At 30.8% G+C, this 20576-nt stretch overlaps 3 protein-coding genes across 6 annotated transcripts; all 3 read left to right on the forward strand.

Moving 5' to 3' along the window:
• Nucleotides 1-3410: 3410 nt before the first annotated feature.
• On the forward strand, nucleotides 3411-8309 carry LOC11442237 (CO(2)-response secreted protease). Its single transcript, XM_003603148.4, has 9 exons — nucleotides 3411-3609; nucleotides 3696-3952; nucleotides 4113-4224; nucleotides 4885-5401; nucleotides 6495-6595; nucleotides 6716-6958; nucleotides 7085-7199; nucleotides 7288-7498; nucleotides 7647-8309. Exons 1-9 carry the CDS (start codon nucleotides 3434-3436, stop codon nucleotides 8204-8206), a joined length of 2292 nt encoding a protein of 763 aa, XP_003603196.1. The 5' UTR covers nucleotides 3411-3433; the 3' UTR covers nucleotides 8207-8309.
• A 7032-nt stretch (nucleotides 8310-15341) lies between these two features.
• On the forward strand, nucleotides 15342-19608 carry LOC11442238 (mechanosensitive ion channel protein 10). 4 transcript variants are annotated; one of them, XR_005645335.1, is made up of 7 exons: nucleotides 15486-17203; nucleotides 17515-17635; nucleotides 17724-18017; nucleotides 18092-18294; nucleotides 18396-18687; nucleotides 18948-19054; nucleotides 19432-19608. XR_005645335.1 is itself a non-coding variant. In XM_003603149.4 (6 exons), the coding sequence occupies exons 2-6, from the start codon at nucleotides 15765-15767 to the stop codon at nucleotides 18655-18657; spliced, it is 2319 nt and encodes a 772-aa protein (XP_003603197.1). In that variant the 5' UTR covers nucleotides 15342-15455; nucleotides 15750-15764; the 3' UTR covers nucleotides 18658-18878. The 4 variants fall into 4 exon arrangements, 3 of the variants coding, with proteins under 3 accessions (XP_003603197.1, XP_024635028.1, XP_039687749.1); XM_003603149.4 differs by lacking the exons at nucleotides 18948-19054; nucleotides 19432-19608 and adding an exon at nucleotides 15342-15455 and having other exon boundaries at nucleotides 15750-17203; nucleotides 18396-18878; XM_024779260.2 differs by lacking the exon at nucleotides 18948-19054 and having other exon boundaries at nucleotides 15485-17203.
• On the forward strand, nucleotides 19501-20097 carry LOC11442239 (uncharacterized). Its single transcript, XM_003603150.4, has one exon. It carries the CDS (start codon nucleotides 19618-19620, stop codon nucleotides 19978-19980), a length of 363 nt encoding a protein of 120 aa, XP_003603198.1. The 5' UTR covers nucleotides 19501-19617; the 3' UTR covers nucleotides 19981-20097.
• The last annotated feature ends 479 nt before the right edge of the window (nucleotides 20098-20576 follow it).

Here is a 20576-nt window from a genome sequence, read left to right on the forward strand (position 1 = left end):
TCTCCAAGTGCAATAAATATGTGTTAACATGAAAAATAATAAAAATATTTTATTTTCAACACTTTCTCTCTGATACTCGTCCTTTATTTTGTGATATTCATATGAATCATATCGTATGACTCATCATTTTTAAAGTGTAAGATCCACTTTAATTTCACCTGAAAGATTGAATGTTAGAAAACATATTAAAAAAATATATTCCTATCATTTTTCATGTCAACATAATTTCATCGATGCCCCCCTTCAACTTCATATAAACCTTCGAGGGAATTGACACTTTAACTTCACGACACAACTCCTTAATCAATCCCAAAAATGCCAAGAGTCTTTTGGGTCTTCACGATAACAATTTTCGTTTTTAAATTTTATAAAAGAATTTGTCAACTTTTTGTTCCAAAAATATTTTTCATAAATACATTTGATCATCATATGCCCCAAATTCCATCCTAGTTTGGTTTGTATAACTCCCAAAAATATCAATGTAAAGTTTTTATAGCCTTGGAGTTAGTTTAGTACTCTTCTTCTTAGAACCAAATTCACAGAATTGCTTGGGAGAATTTATGTTTAAAAATTAGAGTTAAATATGTTTTTTGTCTCTATAAATATGTTAATTTTTCGTTTTAATCCCTCTAAAAAAATTCTTCAACTTTTAGTCCCAAAAAGTTTTCCATCTTCACTTTTGGTCCCTCCTTTAAAGTAAACTCATATATATAATTCATATTTTTGAATAAAATTATGTAGAAAAAATTGATAATATTATAAGAATCTCTCCCAAAAAAAAATTAGAATTTTCTAACAAAAAATGAATTAAATATAAATTTTTATATTATTGGAGGTTAAAAAGTCATATTTAATCTATGTTTCGTTAAAAAAATTCTTTTTTTTTGGAAAAGAGTTTTACAATATTCTACACATTTCTGCACAATTTCATTAAAAAATACAAAAATTAACTTAAAAATAGGGACCAAAAATTTTAGAGGGACCAAAACATTTTTAACCCTAAAAATTATAAGGGTGTGTTTGTTATGCTAAAATCTATGGACTTGACAGAATAGCACAAGACAAAACAACACATCTGAAGGTAGAAGAAAATTTTCTTCAAAAAAAAAAGGTAGAATAACATTTGACAAACTTTTATGGTCTTGAATAATTTTTTGTCCATTGGTCGACAAAAAACATTATAGTATTTTAGATAATATGTATTTTGGACAAAAAGTTGTGTTATAGTTTAGAGGGACAATAATTTCAGTTCTCTTTGTTTGGTTTAGAGGCACAATATTTTCAGTTCTATTTGTTGAATTATTGAAATAGTTTTACAATCAAACAAGGTAAAATTGAAGTTGTTTTGTTCGATATCTTATTAGTTTTTTAGCAAATCAAAAACACCTTAAATTTAAATATTTAATATTTTTTAAATTATAAATAATAAGTGATAGTTTAATTAATAAAAACAAGATTTTTTTGTAAAAAAAAAATGATAAGAATTAATAAATGAGAAATAATTCAATCTGAGGTTCAAACCTCATTCTTTAGTTCCTGCATATATTATATAATATCTCTACCTTCTAAGTTAAATTTACGAGACATCAAAATGTTATCAACCAGCACAAAAATCAAAAGTGTTGTTGAAAAACACTTTATACGGACTTAAAATATCTTTGACCTTTTTTAAAAATGATTTAAGAATGATTTAAAAAAATTAGAAATATACTTTACCGGCTTTTTGAATATTTTCTTTGGAATTGAAATCATATATCTCGATTTTTTTTTTCTCTCCCACGTGCTCTAATAAAAAGATGACGGTGCTTTGTATATAAAAAAAAATACATGGCAGTGCCCTAATGAAATTATGAAACTTGAGGAAATAAACTATGTGAAGAAATGTTAGTTTCTAAAATGAAACAATTTATTTTTTTTATGTACGAAGTTTTTAGAGTCGTTCGATGTAATTAAACTCCGTTGAAAAATATGTAGAGCACATAAAGTGTACTCTCTTCTTATAATATTGCTTTGTATGTTAGAGCCAAAATTGAACCCCTCACAATTTTGTTGAGTATATGTATTTATCATCTAATTATTTAATGTAATATTTTTTTTTTATTTTAAAGTAAATTTATATTTTGAATTAATTTTGCATATAGATTTCTAACATCTAACAAAACTCTAGTATATCAAACTAGTTTTATATTTTTTTTATTGATGTTTTTATGTTTATATCAAAGACAAAAAAGAGAAAAACATTATTTTATTTCAAATTTTTCCCTTGTACTAATTAGTTTTATATAGACCAAACCCATTTAAACAATAGGAACTTTTTTCTTAATAGTAATAAATAATTTTAACAAGTGCTCATTCTGACCGAATTCAATTAACTTGTGGATATGGTTTACCAAAATGCCTGTCTAGTAAGATTACCATATTTCCTCGCAAATTACAATGGCACATGATTAATCTATTTTGATCAACCTTCCCTTCCCACAAAACCCACTTACTTGTCATGAAATAATGAATGTTAATTGTGTGAGACTAACTTCTAAGATACTTAAGAATGTACTTTTTTAATATTTTATTATAAATAACATTACCCGCAATTTTTAAAAAGACATTGAATTATTTTTTATGTTGTTTTGGCGGAGGTAAGCAAGGCTAAGTGTGTTGTACACTATTATTAATATATACATTGCTTATAGGTTATATAGATTTTCACGTGCTTTATATCAAGTGAACACTAACTAGTTGCTACCTCCACTTCAAGTGTCAATTATATATCGACTTATCGGTTATAATCGTGGTTATAGCACAAATAACAAAATATGTTTTCAAAATGGCGCACTTTGGCTTGGTTGGAGTATTGTGGTGCTTGATGCCTATCTGCAGCAATGCGCATGCAATAATTCCACCAATGTTGATTAAAAAATTACAAAATCAAACAGGAGCAAAGGAGGGGAGGGGAAAATGTATAGAAAAATGAAGAAATTTTTCACATTTTCTAAATATTTTTAATTTTAAGAATATTATAACAACATAAATTAAATTTGAAAAATTCATATAAATCCTCCCAAAATCCTTCTCCGATACAATTTTTGAGTTCCCCAAATGAGTGAGATTTTATATTATGAATAAAAAATTAACCTCAAAAGTCAAAATCCACCCCCCTCATCCCTTCCAAACTCTCAAACAAAGCTTTAATGACAATATTTATGGTTAATTGTTAAATTAACTTTTTTTTTTTTGTTCAAGTTTGAGCCCAAGACAATTATTAATTCCCTTCCAAAATCCTCCCCACTCATTTAAGAGATTACCATAAATCGTATAACCCAATGCTGAGTGGCTGACACAGTAAAGCACCACTTACCTTATTTACTTTAACTAGTCCAATGGCTTTTTATATAAATGTGTGAGGGCGGGAGCTAACAAGCATACTAAACAAAACATGAAAGGAAATCAAAGTTTATTGATCCTATTATTTGAATTTCTCTTCTTTTTTCTTGGAGGAGAGTCAATATCATCCTCGGCTACTAAATCAGGAAATAACAATCAAGTTTATATTGTATACATGGGAGCCGCAAATTCAACAAATGCCCATGTTTTAAACACTGTGTTAAGAAGGTAATTAGTTGCATATTCAATTAGCTAGTGTTTTCAAATGTGATTAATAATTAATTAATTAATTATTGTTGATGTGAATTGTTTAGGAATGAAAAAGCTCTAGTACATAACTATAAGCACGGATTCTCAGGCTTCGCAGCTCGTTTATCGAAAAATGAAGCAGCCTCAATTGCTCAACAACCTGGAGTTGTGTCTGTGTTTCCAGATCCCATTCTGAAGCTTCACACAACTCATTCTTGGGATTTCCTCAAGTTGCAAACTCATGTCAAAATCGACAGCACTCTCTCCAATTCTTCTTCTCAATCTTCATCGTCGGACATCGTAATCGGCATGTTAGACTCAGGTTCGTTATTTTTAAAGTATTGATATTGATATAGAAACTTATCACTAGTGAAATAAAAATTAAATCATATCCAAAGCTATATTACTCTATCCTTTTCATGAGTTTAATTATATTGGTACTTAATTGACTTGTTTTATCGTTTTAATAATTGATTATTCAGGTATATGGCCAGAAGCAACAAGTTTTTCGGACAATGGAATGGATCCTATTCCATCCGGTTGGAAAGGCATTTGCATGACATCAAATGACTTCAACTCATCTAATTGTAATAGGTAGATAGAAAAAAAAAGGTCCAACCAAACAAAGCAATAAAAACAAACTTAGTGCTATATAATAACCAAACAAAGATCCACCATTTAACTGATTGAGCTTAATAAATTCAAACCAATTAAATTGATTTTATATTTTCATATTCAGGTCCAAACTGTACTAAACTAAACAAATCTGGCTTTTATTAATTCGGGTATCGTTTAATCGATCATTTGGGACCTGTGTTTTGGTTTTATTTTACTTTACTTTATTCTTTATAAAAAAAAAAAAACTATATTAGTAGTATTATCTTGAAAAATATATTTTATATATGCATTTTTTAATCATTATACATTACTAGCATAAAGAACGTATGTAAAAATATACAATAATTCTTTGTAGTTTGTAAAATAAGCATTTAATTTTTAAAAGTATCAACCTGATTAAACCTAACAAAGCTATTATGTTCTTCATGGATTCCGTTTGGTATAGATTTTGTAACAAGATATTGCAAAATACAAATCAAAAGAAGCCGAAAGTTTTAATTGTTTAGAATTTCCCAAAAGAAAACAGATGAAACTTATCTTGTACCCAAAAATAAAATCAAACTTATCTATGTTTACTTTTGTTTCTGGGGCCATTAGAGTAGCATTGCCATAATTTTATTTTATATTTCAATTTAGGAAGATAATAGGAGCAAGGTATTACCCTAACCTTGAAGGGGATGATCGTGTGGCGGCCACAACAAGGGATACAGTTGGGCATGGAACCCACACGGCTTCGACAGCGGCGGGGAATGCCGTGAGTGGTGCATCATACTATGGTCTCGCGGAAGGGATAGCAAAAGGTGGTTCCCCTGAATCGAGGTTGGCGATTTACAAAGTGTGCAGCAATATTGGTTGCTCTGGCTCTGCCATACTTGCGGCGTTTGACGATGCAATTTCTGATGGAGTTGATGTGCTTTCGCTCTCCCTTGGTAGGGGTCCGAGTTCCCAACCTGACTTGAAAACCGACGTGATTGCAATTGGAGCGTTCCATGCCATGGAGCACGGCATCGTGGTGGTTTGCTCCGCTGGGAATTCTGGTCCAGAGCTAAGTACTGTTGTTAATGATGCACCTTGGATATTAACGGTTGCTGCCACCACTATTGACCGTGACTTTCAGTCCAATGTTGTCTTGGGTAATAACAAAGTTGTCAAGGTACACTTTATGCGCTCGCTTGCATATATATATATATATATATATATATATATATATATATATATATATATATATATATATATATTAAAAGTGTCAACAATTTTTAGAGTCTTTTTTTAAGAATAAACAAATAAATACGTATTTACAATTAAGTTGATGAATTTGATTCACTTATTCATTTAATTCTTTTTTTCATTCAAATGAAAAATTTAATATGAGAGTCAAATACAGGGTTAAAAAATAATGTTGGTTTTCATACATGAAATGAAATTGCTCCCCAATCCCATTCAGTACCATATTTTTGGAGAAAGCATTTTATCAATTTTTGTGTGTAGAGAAAACATAGTTCCAGTAATCTAGTTGGTCCAAAAAAAAAAACTATTGTTCCATTCCATTTTTTTTCTAATTTCTACTGCACTTTACCCATTCACCTTATAATGCTTTATGGAAAGAAAATATAATGTCTTCACGAGTATATCTCAATCGATATAAACATCGCATTATATATAAGGGGTAAGAGTTTAAATCACGAACTCTTCACTTATTCACTTTAAAGATGAAGTTTTAGGCATTAATCTACCAGACCAACAAGAAAGAAAAGGGAAAACATAGCATATTCGGTTGCTTTTTCTCTCCAAGTGTTGGATTTTCTTCTTTTTTTCTTGAGGAGTTGGATATATTAATTACGACGGCTTAACATTTGGCAAGTTGAGGACATAAGGGTGCGTCTATTTAGTGTTAATCCTTCAGTTTTCAAAAAAAGGGTCATAGTAATCCAGATGTTTGCTGGTAAGTAAGTAAAGTCTGACCAAAAATTATTTTCACCAAAATCGAACTCGATTTCTCCTGAACGATTCGTCATAAAGGAATTGCATTAGGCACTTAAGTTCAATCATTTGTTAATGGTGCGTCTATTTAAGATACAAAGAATAAGTTAAGAAATATTTTAATTTTTGAAAGAAAAAAAGTATTATCCAATAAGATGAAATATACTTTTTTATCATCTAAAATAAATATTAATTATTTTTACTAGTTTGTTGGTAAAATTATGCTCTATGTTTTATGTCTTATGCTCATAAATGTTGTACTTTAGGGTCAAGCCATAAATTTCTCCCCTCTTTCAAAATCTGCCGATTATCCATTGATAACTGGAAAGTCTGCTAAGACAACTACTGCTGACTTAACTGAAGCAAGGTACATACAAAAAATCTATCTGAAAATGAATAAACTTAAACATGTTTGTTCTGCATAATCAAAAACTCAGAACCACGTTGTTTTAAAGTTAGGCAAACTAACATTCTTTATGAAGTGCAGTCAGTGTCATCCAAGTTCATTAGATAAGAAAAAAGTTGAAGGAAATATTGTCATCTGCGATGGGGTAGATGGTGATTATTCAACCGATGAAAAAATTAGGACGGTGCAAGAGGCGGGTGGATTAGGTCTTGTTCATATTACTGACCAGGATGGAGCTGTGGCAAATATTTATGCAGACTTCCCAGCAACAGTGGTAAGATCAAAAGATGTTGTCACACTCCTCAAATATGTCAATTCAACGAGGTAAGCATTTTAAAGGTTTTTATTTTTATTATATTGGATAAATATGGTTATGAATTTTATTTAATACTAAAATTAACAGTGGTGGTAGTTAATTTTATTGTATTTTTGCATAAAATTAATCTAAAGCAATCCAGTAGCAACAATTCTACCAACAGTCACAGTCATAGATTATAAGCCTGCACCTATGGTGGCAATCTTTTCAAGTAGAGGACCTTCAGCTCTTTCAAAGAATATTCTCAAGGTAAAAATATATAACAATATAGATAGGGTTACACATAACTATCATCAATCCACGTAACTGAACAAGACCAACAATACTTTCTTTGTAGCCTGATATTGCAGCACCAGGTGTTACCATTCTTGCAGCATGGATTGGAAATGACGATGAAAATGTTCCAAAGGGAAAAAAGCCCTTGCCGTATAAACTTGAAACCGGAACTTCCATGTCATGCCCACATGTTTCGGGCCTTGCAGGTAGCATCAAATCTAGGAACCCTACTTGGAGTGCCTCTGCAATCAGATCAGCCATCATGACATCTGGTCAGGCTTTTGTCTAACCACTACAATTTCACTTATTAAATTGATGATTCACTCAAATAAATGTCACTAGGAAATGTAATCCTAGATATTATGATATTTGTATAGCAACTCATCAACTTCTATTTTTTTTTCTTTTTTCGATATGCAGCAACACAAATTAATAATATGAAGGCTCCCATTACTACAGATTTAGGGTCAGTTGCCACACCTTATGACTATGGAGCAGGGGACATAACAACAATTGAATCATTCCAACCAGGTCTCGTTTATGAAACTAGCACCATTGACTACTTGAATTACTTGTGTTACATAGGATACAACACAACCACTATTAAGGTTATTTCAAAAACTGTCCCTGATACTTTCAACTGCCCCAAGGAATCAACTCCTGATCATATTTCCAATATCAATTATCCTTCCATAGCAATTTCCAACTTCACTGGGAAAGAAACTGTGAATGTGAGTAGAACTGTTACAAACGTTGGCGAAGAGGATGAAGTAGCCTACTCTGCCATAGTTAATGCTCCTAGTGGTGTGAAAGTTCAGCTGATTCCAGAGAAACTACAATTCACAAAAAGCAATAAAAAACAAAGCTACCAAGCTATTTTCTCTACTACTTTAACCTCGTTGAAGGAAGATCTGTTTGGATCCATTACATGGAGTAACGGTAAATATAGTGTTCGAAGTCCTTTTGTACTAACTATGTAGCTAAATGGAAAGAAACGATAAATAAATACAAGCTAAGTTCTTGTAGATGCTTACTTAATTATGTGTTGTGTATGTTATTTACCCATTTTAAGTTTTATTATAATTTTAATTTCTCAAAATTTACTTTCTACGTACTTGCCTTTAAAATGAGTTAAGTTCACATGATTTTCATATTTTGTAATAATAAGCATACATTTGTTTCCACAATCAATTGCATTAACCAACAACTAGATCAATGTCTAAAATACTAGTGTAACACCTTAGAAAAATGTTACATAGACACCCTTTATTTCCATACATCTTTGTACACCCTATATTCTAGGAAGAGAGAAGAGGAGAGGAAAGAGAAAATGTGCTTGTGCGGGGTCCATGTGACCACACGTCAGATTTTTGTATGGATTTTCAGGGGTGTATTGTCACCTAAGGGTGTCTATGAATCATAACTCTATATTTATGGTGTTTATGGAACATAGCTACGAGGTCAATGTACTAGTCTCTTTTTGTATTTCAGGTAACAGTTCAAATTACAATTTCAAATTCTCATTTGTTTATGATAATTTAACCACAAAAAAATAAGGTGGTGACCTTTCGTCCAAACAGAGGCAAGGCAAGTATTTTCACTTCAGACGATAATGTTTGGAGAAATATTCTAAGTTTTCGTACATATTCTAATCATTGTACTCACATTTTTTTTAGTTTATAAATGAGGGCCGAATGATAATATTTTAGGGTTTCACCATGTAATTTTGTAGTTTTTAAACGCCTTCAGTTAGAAACTTCAAAATTTAGTGGTAGAAGTTCTTATAATGTTTTAAACATGATTTTAAAAATGGATAACAAATTTAACCACGAGTTGAATTTTTTTTTTGAGAATTTGCACATTTTGGTTGAAAAATCATAATAAATAGAGACATCTTCAGAATGCTATAAAACTTACTTTGTAGATCTTTTTTATGTATTTTTATATGGGTCTCTAGAAAGAAGAAAAAATCAGTTCAAAATTCAATTTCTAGGACATGATCCCCGGTGTTTTGACTTTTAAGCTTTTAATTATTATTTTATATAGGAGGTCTTATATATCCCTAGATGGGAAATTATTATTATTATTATTTTTTGAAGAAACTAAAATGGAATATATTACTGAACGTCTAAAGGGAAATTATTATTTCATAATTATTTTTTTATACCTATAAAAAAATCATGAAAATATTGGACAATGATTCATTTTTTTAGCCCCACAATAAATGTTAGTAAAACATATTTTAGGGAAAAAAATACTGATATTGTCACGTCATCAAAAAAATCTACGTGACAGGAGCCACGTGACAAAATTCATTAACACGCCCGGTGACTGAGTTCATGGAGCTATAAAAGACTAAAATAGGAAGAATCTCAAATTACATAAATAAAATATGTGTTTTTATTTTTATATAGAATATTTTCAACATATTTAAACAATTAACCTTAAGTCCTCGTGAGCTTAGCTCAGTTGGTAAAGATAATGCATAATATATGTAAGGTTTGGGGTTCGAATCCCGGCCGCCATAAAAAAAAAAATTAACCCTAATTTTTATTTTGTAAGGTTCGTATGACGTGGCATGTTATGTCTTTAACAAAGATGTTTCATCTCTTGAAAACAAAAACAAATATACTTAAAAAAAACATTTAGGGGTGTATTGAATTGAAATTTTAAAAAATTTTAAAAATACTTTTTAGTTATAAAAAATTCCTGAGGTATTCAATCTGAGTGCCATTATGTCATGTTTTTTTTTCTTCTTTTTTCCGGATTTTAATTTTTGTCATTCACTCCGTTTTTAACTTAGGATCACGTTGCTACATGTTTATTGTATTTTTTTGGTTGTGTTCTTACATGTTCATTCTATTAGAGCAACTTTAGCGGTGGTATTTTACTTTAGTTCGCCAACATGTCAAATGGTTTTTCAGCAATTTAACATTGGAGATGATTAAAACTACTCCAGCCTGGCGCTCTCGTTACTTCAGCAAGTATTGTTACTTTGAGTTACTTTGAATTAAATTGCAGTAAAAAATTGGAGAATGTCACAAGTTGTGGGACCCAGCATGTCTCTCCCGAATGAGTAGAATATTAATATAAATATAAAGTTGTAGGATCTAGTATGAGTTTTTTAAAGTTGCACTATTGAAGTTAAAAAGAAGAGAGTTATTTTGAGATGATGTGGTATAATGGATCCCACAAAATAATATTGGGATGAGATCACTATTGGAGTTGCTCTAAATATCAATACGTTTTTTTTAAGGAATAAGTTTTGATTTTATTATTATATTAGTAATCAATCTCATGAAAATTGTTATTGTAAATTTAAAAATTGTATTGATTTAATTTTTTTTATCATGCAAACCTTTAATTTTTTAATATCTTCGGTCATCCACTCTTGAATTTTGAATTTTTGCTATAGAGTCATTTTAAATCTTATGAATTCTCACAAAATACTTTCAAATCTTTAAAGTCTAATAGTTAAAATCCGTCCAAACCTCATAAGTCTTTTACAAAAATCTTGAAAGTTAATACATTCTTACACAATCTTTAAAAATATTTAAGACTTTTTTTGTCAAAATAGTCATTTAAAATCTCAATTTTGTAAGGTTCATAGGACTGCTTATGAAATTTAACAAATACACATTTATCTTTTCTTTCACTTCTTTTCCTACCAAACAACTAAAAAAACCATTTGACTTTCCATTCGATTTCAATCCGTTAACATTTTATCGTTTCACTTTTTTTCTTTTCATTTTCTTCCCTCATCCAAACAAAGCCTAAGGTTAACTACTCTACTAGTCTTATCATTCTCCATAGGGTCTCTTTGGTAACACCCAAAAAAGAGCTTTTACCTCTTAGCTTATAGCTTATAAGCTCATTTGACAAAAAAAAATCTGTTTGGTAACATTTTTTCACCACGAGTCTATAGCTTATTTCACGAGCTTATAAGCTATTTTTCAGAAGCTATTCCAAGTAGCGTTTGAGCTTATAGCTTCGCACTTTTAATTACAGTTTTACTCTTATTATTCTAACTAAATTCTATTTTTTACCCTTAATCATTTATTATATTATAAATTAAAATACATATGTTTTAAATATGAATGCTATTTTTTTTTTTATGAATGAAAAATCTTTTCTTTTTCTCAATAGAAAATGATATTTTTTTTACCGTTACGTTTAAGTTTTTTTTCGTTACAATTGTTATGTTTTTTTGTGTGGGACTATTTCAATATTTAATGTCACATTTTTTTTGCGAAATGACACATTATTTTTGTGTGATATATCAGAATTGTAGAGAATAAGGACAATAATTTTCTCAAACAATTTAAGTAGCTTATCAGCTATAAACTATCAACTAGCTTATCAGTCATCCGCTATTTTTACCGAGAGTTATTCTCCATCAAATATATGCTGGCAATGAATGAGACTTTTTTGTCGCCATCGTTTGTTTCCTTCCTTCCTTTTGTCTGTCTTGTCGAGCCGTGCTCCTTTTATCACGACATTGAAGTGCATTAATCAAAGCACATATATTCACTAACTCAGCGGTACTAATTTTAAATAAAGAAATGATATCTTCTTAAAAAATAAAAGGTTAATTATATTTTTGGTCCCTATAAATATACCAATTTTTCATTTTAATCTTTCTAAAATTTTCTTTCAACTTTTAGGGAGATGTATTGGATTATGATTCTATAGGATTTTAAAAGACTTTTTAATTATCAAAAAGTCTCGTGGTATTCAATCAAAATTTTTTGCAACTTAAAAAAAATCTTGTGATTTCAATCAAGACTCTTTGTCATTTTAAAAAAGTCTTGAGGTATTCAATCTAGACTTTTCATCACTTAAAAAAAGTCTTGTGGTATTCAAAATCATTCAAATTTCGAAGGATTGTTTAATAAATTGAATTTTGATGGATTTTGTGGGATTTTGTAGTGTAATTTTAATAAGAAAATGTCTTTCATGAAAAGATCAGATTTCTTGAGATTGTTTTTCTTTTAAATGTTACTATCTCTTTCTTCTCCTTTCTCTCTCTCCTCCTCCCCCTTCCCTATTCTCTCCTTTCTCTCTTTGTTTCTCTCTCTCTCTCTCTCATCTCTCATCCCCCTCTCTCCCTCTCTCTATCTCATAAAAAAAAATAAAAAATTGTATTGAGAATATTATGATAGAAAGTATGTCGTAATCAATGTTCCGCAAATCGAGTGTTAACTCTCCGAGATTACCGAGTTTACGTTTTTAGGTACAAAAATCGTGTTAATTCTGAGGTAAACTCGATTTCTGGTAAAATCGGAAGGCTTAACGAGTTTGACTGAGTTAACACTCGGTAAACTCGTGTAAACTTGACCGATTTGTAATGGCTGCCACGATATTTTTTTTTAAAAGATTTGTAAGTGCTGACGTAATTTTAAATATGTACAATTGAGTTTTGTGGGAATAACATTTTTAACAAATAAAAAATGTGTATTGAGAATAATGTGTTAGAGTGTTTTTTAGTCCATTAAAACCTTATAAAATCCATAAAATTCTTAAAATTTGAAAATCAATAGTAAAAGAATTTTTTATTGGTTTTATTTTTCTTTATTAAAAAGCTAGAATTTATTTGTTCATTATTTTTAACATCCACGCTTGTAAGTTTGTTCTTTTTCCCCTAAAATTCATTGAATCTTTTGAAATTTTAAAATCACATAAAATCCTTAAAAGTCAGTGTGATAAATCCTTTAAAATCTTGAGTGTATAAAGTCTTTTACATAAAAAGTTTTTTAAAATCTCACAGAATCAATACAATCTCACACAATCTTTTAAAATCTTAAAAGACTTTTTTATTTTTTTTTATTAAAATAGTCTTTTAAAATTCTAATCCAATACACCCGCCTTAGTCCTTACAAACTTTTCAATCAATACTTTTGGTCCTTATTTTTAAGTTAATTTTAGTATTTTTAATGAAATTGTGTAGAAATGTGTAGAATATTGTAAAAATCTTTTTTAAAAAAAATAGAATTTTTTAACAAAACTTAAATTTAATATGAATTTTTAACCATAAAAAATATAAAAATTCATATTAAATTCATGTTTTGTTAAAAAATTTTAATTTTCTTTTAGAGAGATTCTTATAATATTATGAATTTTTCTGAAAACTTTTATTCAAAAATATGAATTCTACATATGAGTTTACTTTAAAATAGGGACTAAATGTGAAGATGAAAATTTTTTGGAGGACTAAAAGTTGAAGGAAATTTTTTGAAAGACTAAAACGAAAAGTTGAAATACTATAGAGACCAAAAACATATTTAACCCAAAAATAAAATATCAAGAAATGCTATCTTGTGGTCTAAAGTCTAAACGCGTAAATTAAGAAATCATATATGAGAGTTTTTTTGTTTTTTATAAAAAAAATTAGTGCAATTAATATTTTAACAAGATAAAAAGAAGACGTTGCTTGAAAGAGAAATTTTTGAATTGGTTTTGTTCCATATTTTTAAAATATTAAATTTTTATAGTTTTCTAATACATTATTAAATATATTAAATGTTAAAAATGTGCATTGACATACTTAGAACGGTCAATAAAGTCACTTGTTTTTGTTTTAGGAGATAGGGAATATATTTTTTTAATAATTATAATTTAATGTTAAATATGTTTTTGGTCCTTATAAATATATCAATTTTTCATTTTAATCCCTCTAAAATTTTCCTTCAACTTTTAGTCCCTATAAAATTTTCAGTCACTACTTTTAGTCCCTTTTTTTAAGTTATTTTTTTTGTATTTTTTAATGAAATTGTGCATAAATGTGTAGAATATTGTAAAAACATTCACAAAAAAAGTTAGAATTTTTTAACAAAACACAAATTTAATAAGAATTTGTAACCGTAAAAAATATAAAAATTTATATTAAATTCATGTTTTGTTAAAACATTCTAATTTTTTTAGGGAGAGATTCTTATAATATTATGAATTTTTCTGAAAAATTTTATTCAAAAATATGAATTCTAGATATGAGTTTACTTTAAAAGAGGGACCAAAAGTAGTGATTGAAAATTTTGTAGGGATTAAAAGTTGAAGGAAAATTTTAGAGGGACTAAAACGAAAAGTTGGTATATTTATAGAGACTAAAAACATATTTAACCCTATAATTTATAAGTATCCACTATTATTTGACAATAACTTATCTTTAAAATATCCGCATAAGCTTAGCTCAATTGACATAACATTACATAATATATATATGAGTCGGGTTCGAACCACTTACATCCATTTTTTCATATTTAAAATATATGAACTCAAACCACTGACCTATCTTACAAATAAAACTGATCTTAAAAAAATTGTTGAATATACAAACATGAATTATCTCGTTCAATTTTTTTTGTTTTTTTTATGTGCAAGAGACATAACTTCTGCTATGGTCATACTCATCTCTTCAAGTTGTTTGGATCTCTTATCATTGAACCAACCACATGCGGTTGGTATTTTAAGTTTATTGGATTTGTTGGAAAACAAACTATGTGATATATTTTAGGCCAAATATCTATCCGGATCTTTTAAGTTTCACGTTTGTTTCAGATAGATCCTTAAGTTTTTAAGGTTTTAGATAGATCATTTAAGTTTCGAGTTTGTTTCAGATATGTCTTTTATGTCAACCTCCGTTAAGCCAAAGTTGTTATGTCCGTTAAACTAAAACTGATGTTGCCCGTTAAGTGGTGAGGTGGTTCTCTCTGACACTTGGCTTCAAATTTTTTCGCCAACCAGATCAACTTTGGCTTAACGGACAGATCAACTATGGCTTAACGGAGGTTGTTAGAAATGACCTATCTAAAACAAACTCGAAACTTAAAAACTTATCTGAAATTTTAGAAACTCAAAGGACCTATCCGAAACTAACTCGAAAGTTAAAGGACTTATCTAAAACCTTAGAAACTTAAATGATCTATCTGAAACAAATATGAAACTTAAAAGACCCGAGCCGGTATTTGACCTATATTTTATTGAAACAAGCTTTTAATAATCAATAGGTCAAATTAGTATACGTAAATCTTACTAATTTTTTTGTCTGTTTCTTTCGGGACAACTTTTTTGTCTAATTTTTAATGAAAGACAAAAAAGTTCTCTTTGATCAAAAAAGAGTTTCTAAAAATTGAAATGTGTTAAAGTTGTGTTTTTCTTCTCTAAGTTTTGGCTAAGAAATAGGCTGTCTTCTCCGCAAACATCGCTGTTTTTGTTGACCAACCCACTTTACATGTAAGTACAGCTACCCTTTTCAAAAGGGTCACTCACTAGATTCACACATAACTAGTTACACCTCCACTTCATCTTTTCTTTCATGCTCTATAATATTCCTCTTGTATTTATTTGTTTATTTTTTCATAAAATAGTAACTAGTAATACTATATCTGAAACCAGCTCCACTGTGTTTTATTTATTTCATTTCTAGTAATAATTGTTCAACGTTACTTACTCAAAGGTTTGATTTTGTTGACCAAAGTAAGTTTGTTTATTAATTTCCACAAGTTTCTATTTTTATGATATGCTTAGGATTGTGATTTGTGAATGGATAGTAATAAGCATCATGGTGGTGGTGAAGTAAGCATGATGGAGAATAGAAGAGAAGTGGTAGTTCCTATTTCAAATGTGAGTCGAGACCATGGCCAAGATCATGATCATGATCATGAGTTGAAAGTTTTTGAATCTTCACCTCGCTACTCTACAAAGTCACCACCTTTAAACTGTGCTTCCCCTGAAATAAGGTTCATCCCTAGCCCAAATAAACCCCCAAAATCTCCTGCTGCAACTGCAAAACTTACCACAAGAAAATCTTTTAAAAGATCAGTGTATTCTAAGCCCAAATCAAGATTTGGTGAACAACCTTATCCTATTGATGAAACCCTTTTAGAAGAGAATGTTACTTATTCAAATTTGCAAGAACATTTAGCTGTTAGTTCACCTTATAGGAACACATTTAATAAAGCATCACATTCACCGAATAACAAGTCTGGAACGGTGAATCGGTCTGTTTCTATAACTTCTGTAGTCACTCCTAGAACACCTTTGATGGCATCTCCAGGTCCTGCTGGCGAGGATCTTGATGAAATCATTTTCAGGAAAGTTGAATCCAGTAGAGGCAAGCGAAAGAGACTAACAACAAAGGTCTTGATTGAATTGTTCGTTTTTGTATGCATCGCGGGTAGCTTGTTGGCTAGTTTAACGGTTGAGAAACTGAGAAGGACAGAGCTTTGGAGTTTAAGGCTTTGGAGGTATTGTATGCTTGTGATGGTGACATTTTGTGGCATGTTAGTTACCAAATGGTTCATGCACATTCTTGTTTTCTTGATTGAAATGAACTTTTTGTTGAAGAAAAAAGTACTTTATTTTGTTCATGGATTGAAGAAATGTGTCCAGGTTTTCATTTGGATCAGTTTGGTTCTCCTCACATGGGTGCTTTTAATCAATCGTGGGGCCCATCGATCTAAATTGGCCGCAAAGATTTTGAATGATATAACATGGACTCTTGTTTCCCTTCTCATTGGAGCATTTTTGTGGGTTATAAAGACATTGTTGCTAAAGGTTTTGGCATCGAGTTTCCATGTTAAATCTTTCTTTGATCGAATTCAAGAATCAATCTTCCATCAATATGTTCTGCAGACTCTCTCTGGGCCTCCACTTATGGAAGAGGCTGAGAAGATCGGCGGAACTCAAAGTATTGGCCATTTTAGTTTCAGGAGTACTACCGTTAATGGCGGCACAAAGAAAGACATCATTGATATGGCAAAGCTTCACAAGATGAAGCAAGGGAAAGTTTCCTCGTGGACTATGAAGATTTTGGTAGATGCAGTGATGAATTCAAGGCTGTCCACAATCTCTAATTCACTGGATGAAAGTTTTTATGATGTAGAAAATGAACCGAATGATAAAGAAATTACTAATGAGATGGAAGCAACTGCTGCTGCCTATTACGTTTTCAGGAATGTTGCTGCTTCCCCTAGCTGCCAGTAAGAATATATGCATTATTATTACTTTGAGTTATTGTTGCTTGTAAGAGTCTGTTTAGATTAACTAAATTGAGGTTATCTACTAGCTTAATCATTTGTGAGACTCTTTGGGAGACCTTATAGAAAATAACTTATAGCTTAAATGGAAACAATTTGACTTTATGTTATCTTCTGTTATAGATTTGGCTTATATATTGATAAATGCTTAATTAAGTTGTTTATCTACCCATGACCTATGTGTATTTTCCCTTCTCCTTGTTTTGATATCTGTCACTCTTGTTGCTGCTAAAAAGTTCTCTCATTATGAATAGGGACATTGATGAGAATGAACTCCGTCGTTTCCTGATTAAGGAAGAAGTTCCTTTGGTATTTCCCCTACTGGCACAGTCAGAGACAGGGCTCATTACCAGAAAGTCTTTAGCAGATTGGGTGGTAAGGTCTTTAATGTTCGTTAAAAATTTGTCAACATCATAACGAAGGATTGAAATTATGTTTGGACCATAATGTTTATATTTTTCAGTTGAAGGTTTATCAAGAGCGTAAAGCACTGGCACACGCTTTAAGCGACACTAAAACAGCTGTAAAACAATTAAACAAGCTTGTTACAGGGGTCCTAGTAGTGGTGACCATAATAGTGTGGCTTCTTCTAATGGAGATTGCGACAACAAAAGTACTTGTATTCCTCTCATCGCAGCTAGTACTCGCGGCTTTCATGTTTGGAAACACGTGCAAGAATATTTTTGAAGCCATCATCTTCGTGTTTGTAATGCATCCGTTCGATGTTGGCGATCGGTGTGTTATAGATGGTGTTGAGGTAACTTCTGTAGCTGCCGAATTTAATTTTGTTGTTAGAGATTCACGTATTAATGCCTTTTAATTATCTGGCAGCTATTGGTTGAAGAGATGAATATATTGACAACAGTATTCTTGAAGCTTAATAATGAAAAGTTGTATTATCCAAACTCTGTCCTCGCCTCTAAACCGATTAGCAATTATTACAGAAGCCCAAATATGGTTGAAAAGGTAGAGTTCTCGGTTGATTTTACGACACCAGCAGAGAAAATTGGGGCACTGAAAGAAAAAGTGAAGAGGTAAGCTAGTGGAGTTTTATCCTCAATTTGGAACAAGTCTTATTGCCGTAATCTTAGTATTTCAATGAATTTCTTTGTTCTAATGTCTTTTTCAAAACTAGGTATTTGGAGAAGAATCCACAATACTGGCATCCTAATTTTGGATTGGTAGTGAAGGAGATTGAAAATGTAAATAATATTAAGATGGGTCTTTTTGTTACTCACACAATGAATTTTCAAGAGTTTGGAGAGAAGACCAAGCGGAGAAGTGAACTAGTAATGGAAGTAAAGAAAATATTTGAAGATCTCAATATAAGATACAACCTTCTTCCACAAGGTGTTCATCTCAGACACATGGAACCTGATGCAAGTTATCTCAAATGATGATTCTTTCTCACTGCTATGCAACTGCATGTATGTGCTCCTTTTGTTTCTTTGGTCTGCCTAATACCATCTGTTTTTTTCTTTGGTTGGTTTTATTCATGATTCATGAATCATGATTGCAGTTACCTGTGACTGTGAGTGGTTCTATATATATAGTGAAAGTAAAGGCCCAAGTAGACATTAAAAAAATAAAAAATAAATACGTGTAATTATTTAAATTATATTTTCAGGACTGTTAAATCTTATGTACCAACCTTGAAGTTGATCACAAGTGAAATTTTGTCCTACAGTTGAACTTCATACCTTGAATCTGGCTATTTTATGATTGGCTCAGCATTACTTCTCATCTATGATGCTTTGACACGGACACCGGACATGATATCAATACATGACTCCGGTAATAATTTGAAAGAATTAAATAATTGAATGAGATAACATGTTTGGAGTCATGTTTGTGTCGGACATCGGACACACCTTCGCTAGGAAGTGTAGGTGCTATATAGCTTTTGATGTTTGTTGTTTGTAGGCTTTGTTCATCTATCTTTTTTCCTGTCTTTAAAATGAAAGGATTAGAGTATTTTTTGTTAAAAATAAATAAACAAACATACACACATGTACAGTGAGTAACTTCCTTAACATAACAGTAAGTCAACAACTAACATGTTAAGGTAAAATAAGCATAAGATTATGCCAAGTGTAATCTTATGATTATTTTTTTTGACAATTGACAATGTGTAATCTTATGAGATGATAACCCTATCTCACAAATACCAGGTGGAGAATGTTCCACGTAGGATAACCAACATATGCTACATCATCTGAAAATCTCCAATTTCAACCTATCATAATCTTATTGTGTCCATTACCTTATCAAAGTATCAAGCACGTAACTTTTCTGCATAGTCTACACAGGTCAGGTGCAAGCACATCACAAGCATAACAAACAAGAGCAAAAAAAAAATGGCATCTACTTCTGTTGCAACAGCTTTGCCACTGGGTTCTGCTACCCAAAACAAGCTGAAAAATCCATCCTCCGAATCATTTTTCAGGCCATTACCCATAACACAACCAAAGAGGATCACACAGTCAAAATCCAAGGTTGAAATTAATGCATCTTTGAAAGAAAAGGCAGTGACAGCAATTACAGCTGCATCCTTGACAGCCTCCATGGTTATACCTGATGTGGCTCATGCAGCTGGATCTGATCTCTCACCATCTCTCCAGAACTTTTTGCTAAGCATTTTTGCTGGTGGAGCTGTGCTAACAGCTATACTTGGAGCTGTTATTGGGGTTTCCAACTTTGATCCGGTTAAGAGAGCTTAATTATGTATGTCTTGAAAAGCTTTTGAACTTTATGTCCTTTTGATTTAATGTAATATGTTTATGTTACTGGTTGCATTGTATGTTCAAAAGTGAATCTCAGCTTCTCCTTATCTTTTATTCTTTTTAGTCTTATTTTTATTGCATTTGAGTTTGAACTTGGGGAGTAGGGGTGATCATCATCTTTTAATTTTAAAAGGGTATGATAAAATTATTTCAGCTTATCTATTAGCATAGCATAGACACTTCTAACACTACTTGGAGAACTTAAGAAAACAACTTACGACATGTTCAACTTATTCATAAGCACGACTATGGTAAGCGCTTATGTTATAAGATGCAAAATAAGTTGTTTATCCAAACAAGGCCGTTTCAATCTGCATAGATGGTGTGTTAATGTTTAACAAGTGTACCTGCTATGAGTTTTCTGCACTATTTTTTTCATCCTCGATATGAGTTTGGATGTATTTGTTTGACTAAATTATTTTATTAATTTTGTGTCGTTCAGAAGTATACTTCTAAAAACATAGGGAATTTTAGTTACAAGGTCGGGAGAAAAGTAGCACCCTAAAGAAAGACCTCATAGATTGTCTGTTAAA

The sequence above is a fragment of the Medicago truncatula genome, chromosome 3 (assembly GCF_003473485.1).
Source record: "Medicago truncatula cultivar Jemalong A17 chromosome 3, MtrunA17r5.0-ANR, whole genome shotgun sequence".
NCBI lineage: Eukaryota > Viridiplantae > Streptophyta > Magnoliopsida > Fabales > Fabaceae > Medicago > Medicago truncatula.

What these genes read in the sequence shown, in the direction of transcription:
- LOC11442238 (XM_003603149.4), top strand. Translation starts at nt 15,765, where the DNA reads ATGGATAGTAATAAGCATCATGGTGGTGGTGAAGTAAGCATGATGGAG. An exon ending in GCTGCTTCCCCTAGCTGCCA is followed by an intron (nt 17,204 to 17,514) that starts GTAAGAATATAT and finishes CATTATGAATAG; the next exon opens with GGACATTGATGAGAATGAAC. An exon ending in GTGTTATAGATGGTGTTGAG is followed by an intron (nt 18,018 to 18,091) that starts GTAACTTCTGTA and finishes ATTATCTGGCAG; the next exon opens with CTATTGGTTGAAGAGATGAA.
- LOC11442237 (XM_003603148.4), top strand. Translation starts at nt 3,434, where the DNA reads ATGAAAGGAAATCAAAGTTTATTGATCCTATTATTTGAATTTCTCTTC. An exon ending in AAATATGTCAATTCAACGAG is followed by an intron (nt 6,959 to 7,084) that starts GTAAGCATTTTA and finishes ATTAATCTAAAG; the next exon opens with CAATCCAGTAGCAACAATTC. An exon ending in TTTCAAAGAATATTCTCAAG is followed by an intron (nt 7,200 to 7,287) that starts GTAAAAATATAT and finishes CTTTCTTTGTAG; the next exon opens with CCTGATATTGCAGCACCAGG.
- LOC11442239 (XM_003603150.4), top strand. Translation starts at nt 19,618, where the DNA reads ATGGCATCTACTTCTGTTGCAACAGCTTTGCCACTGGGTTCTGCTACC.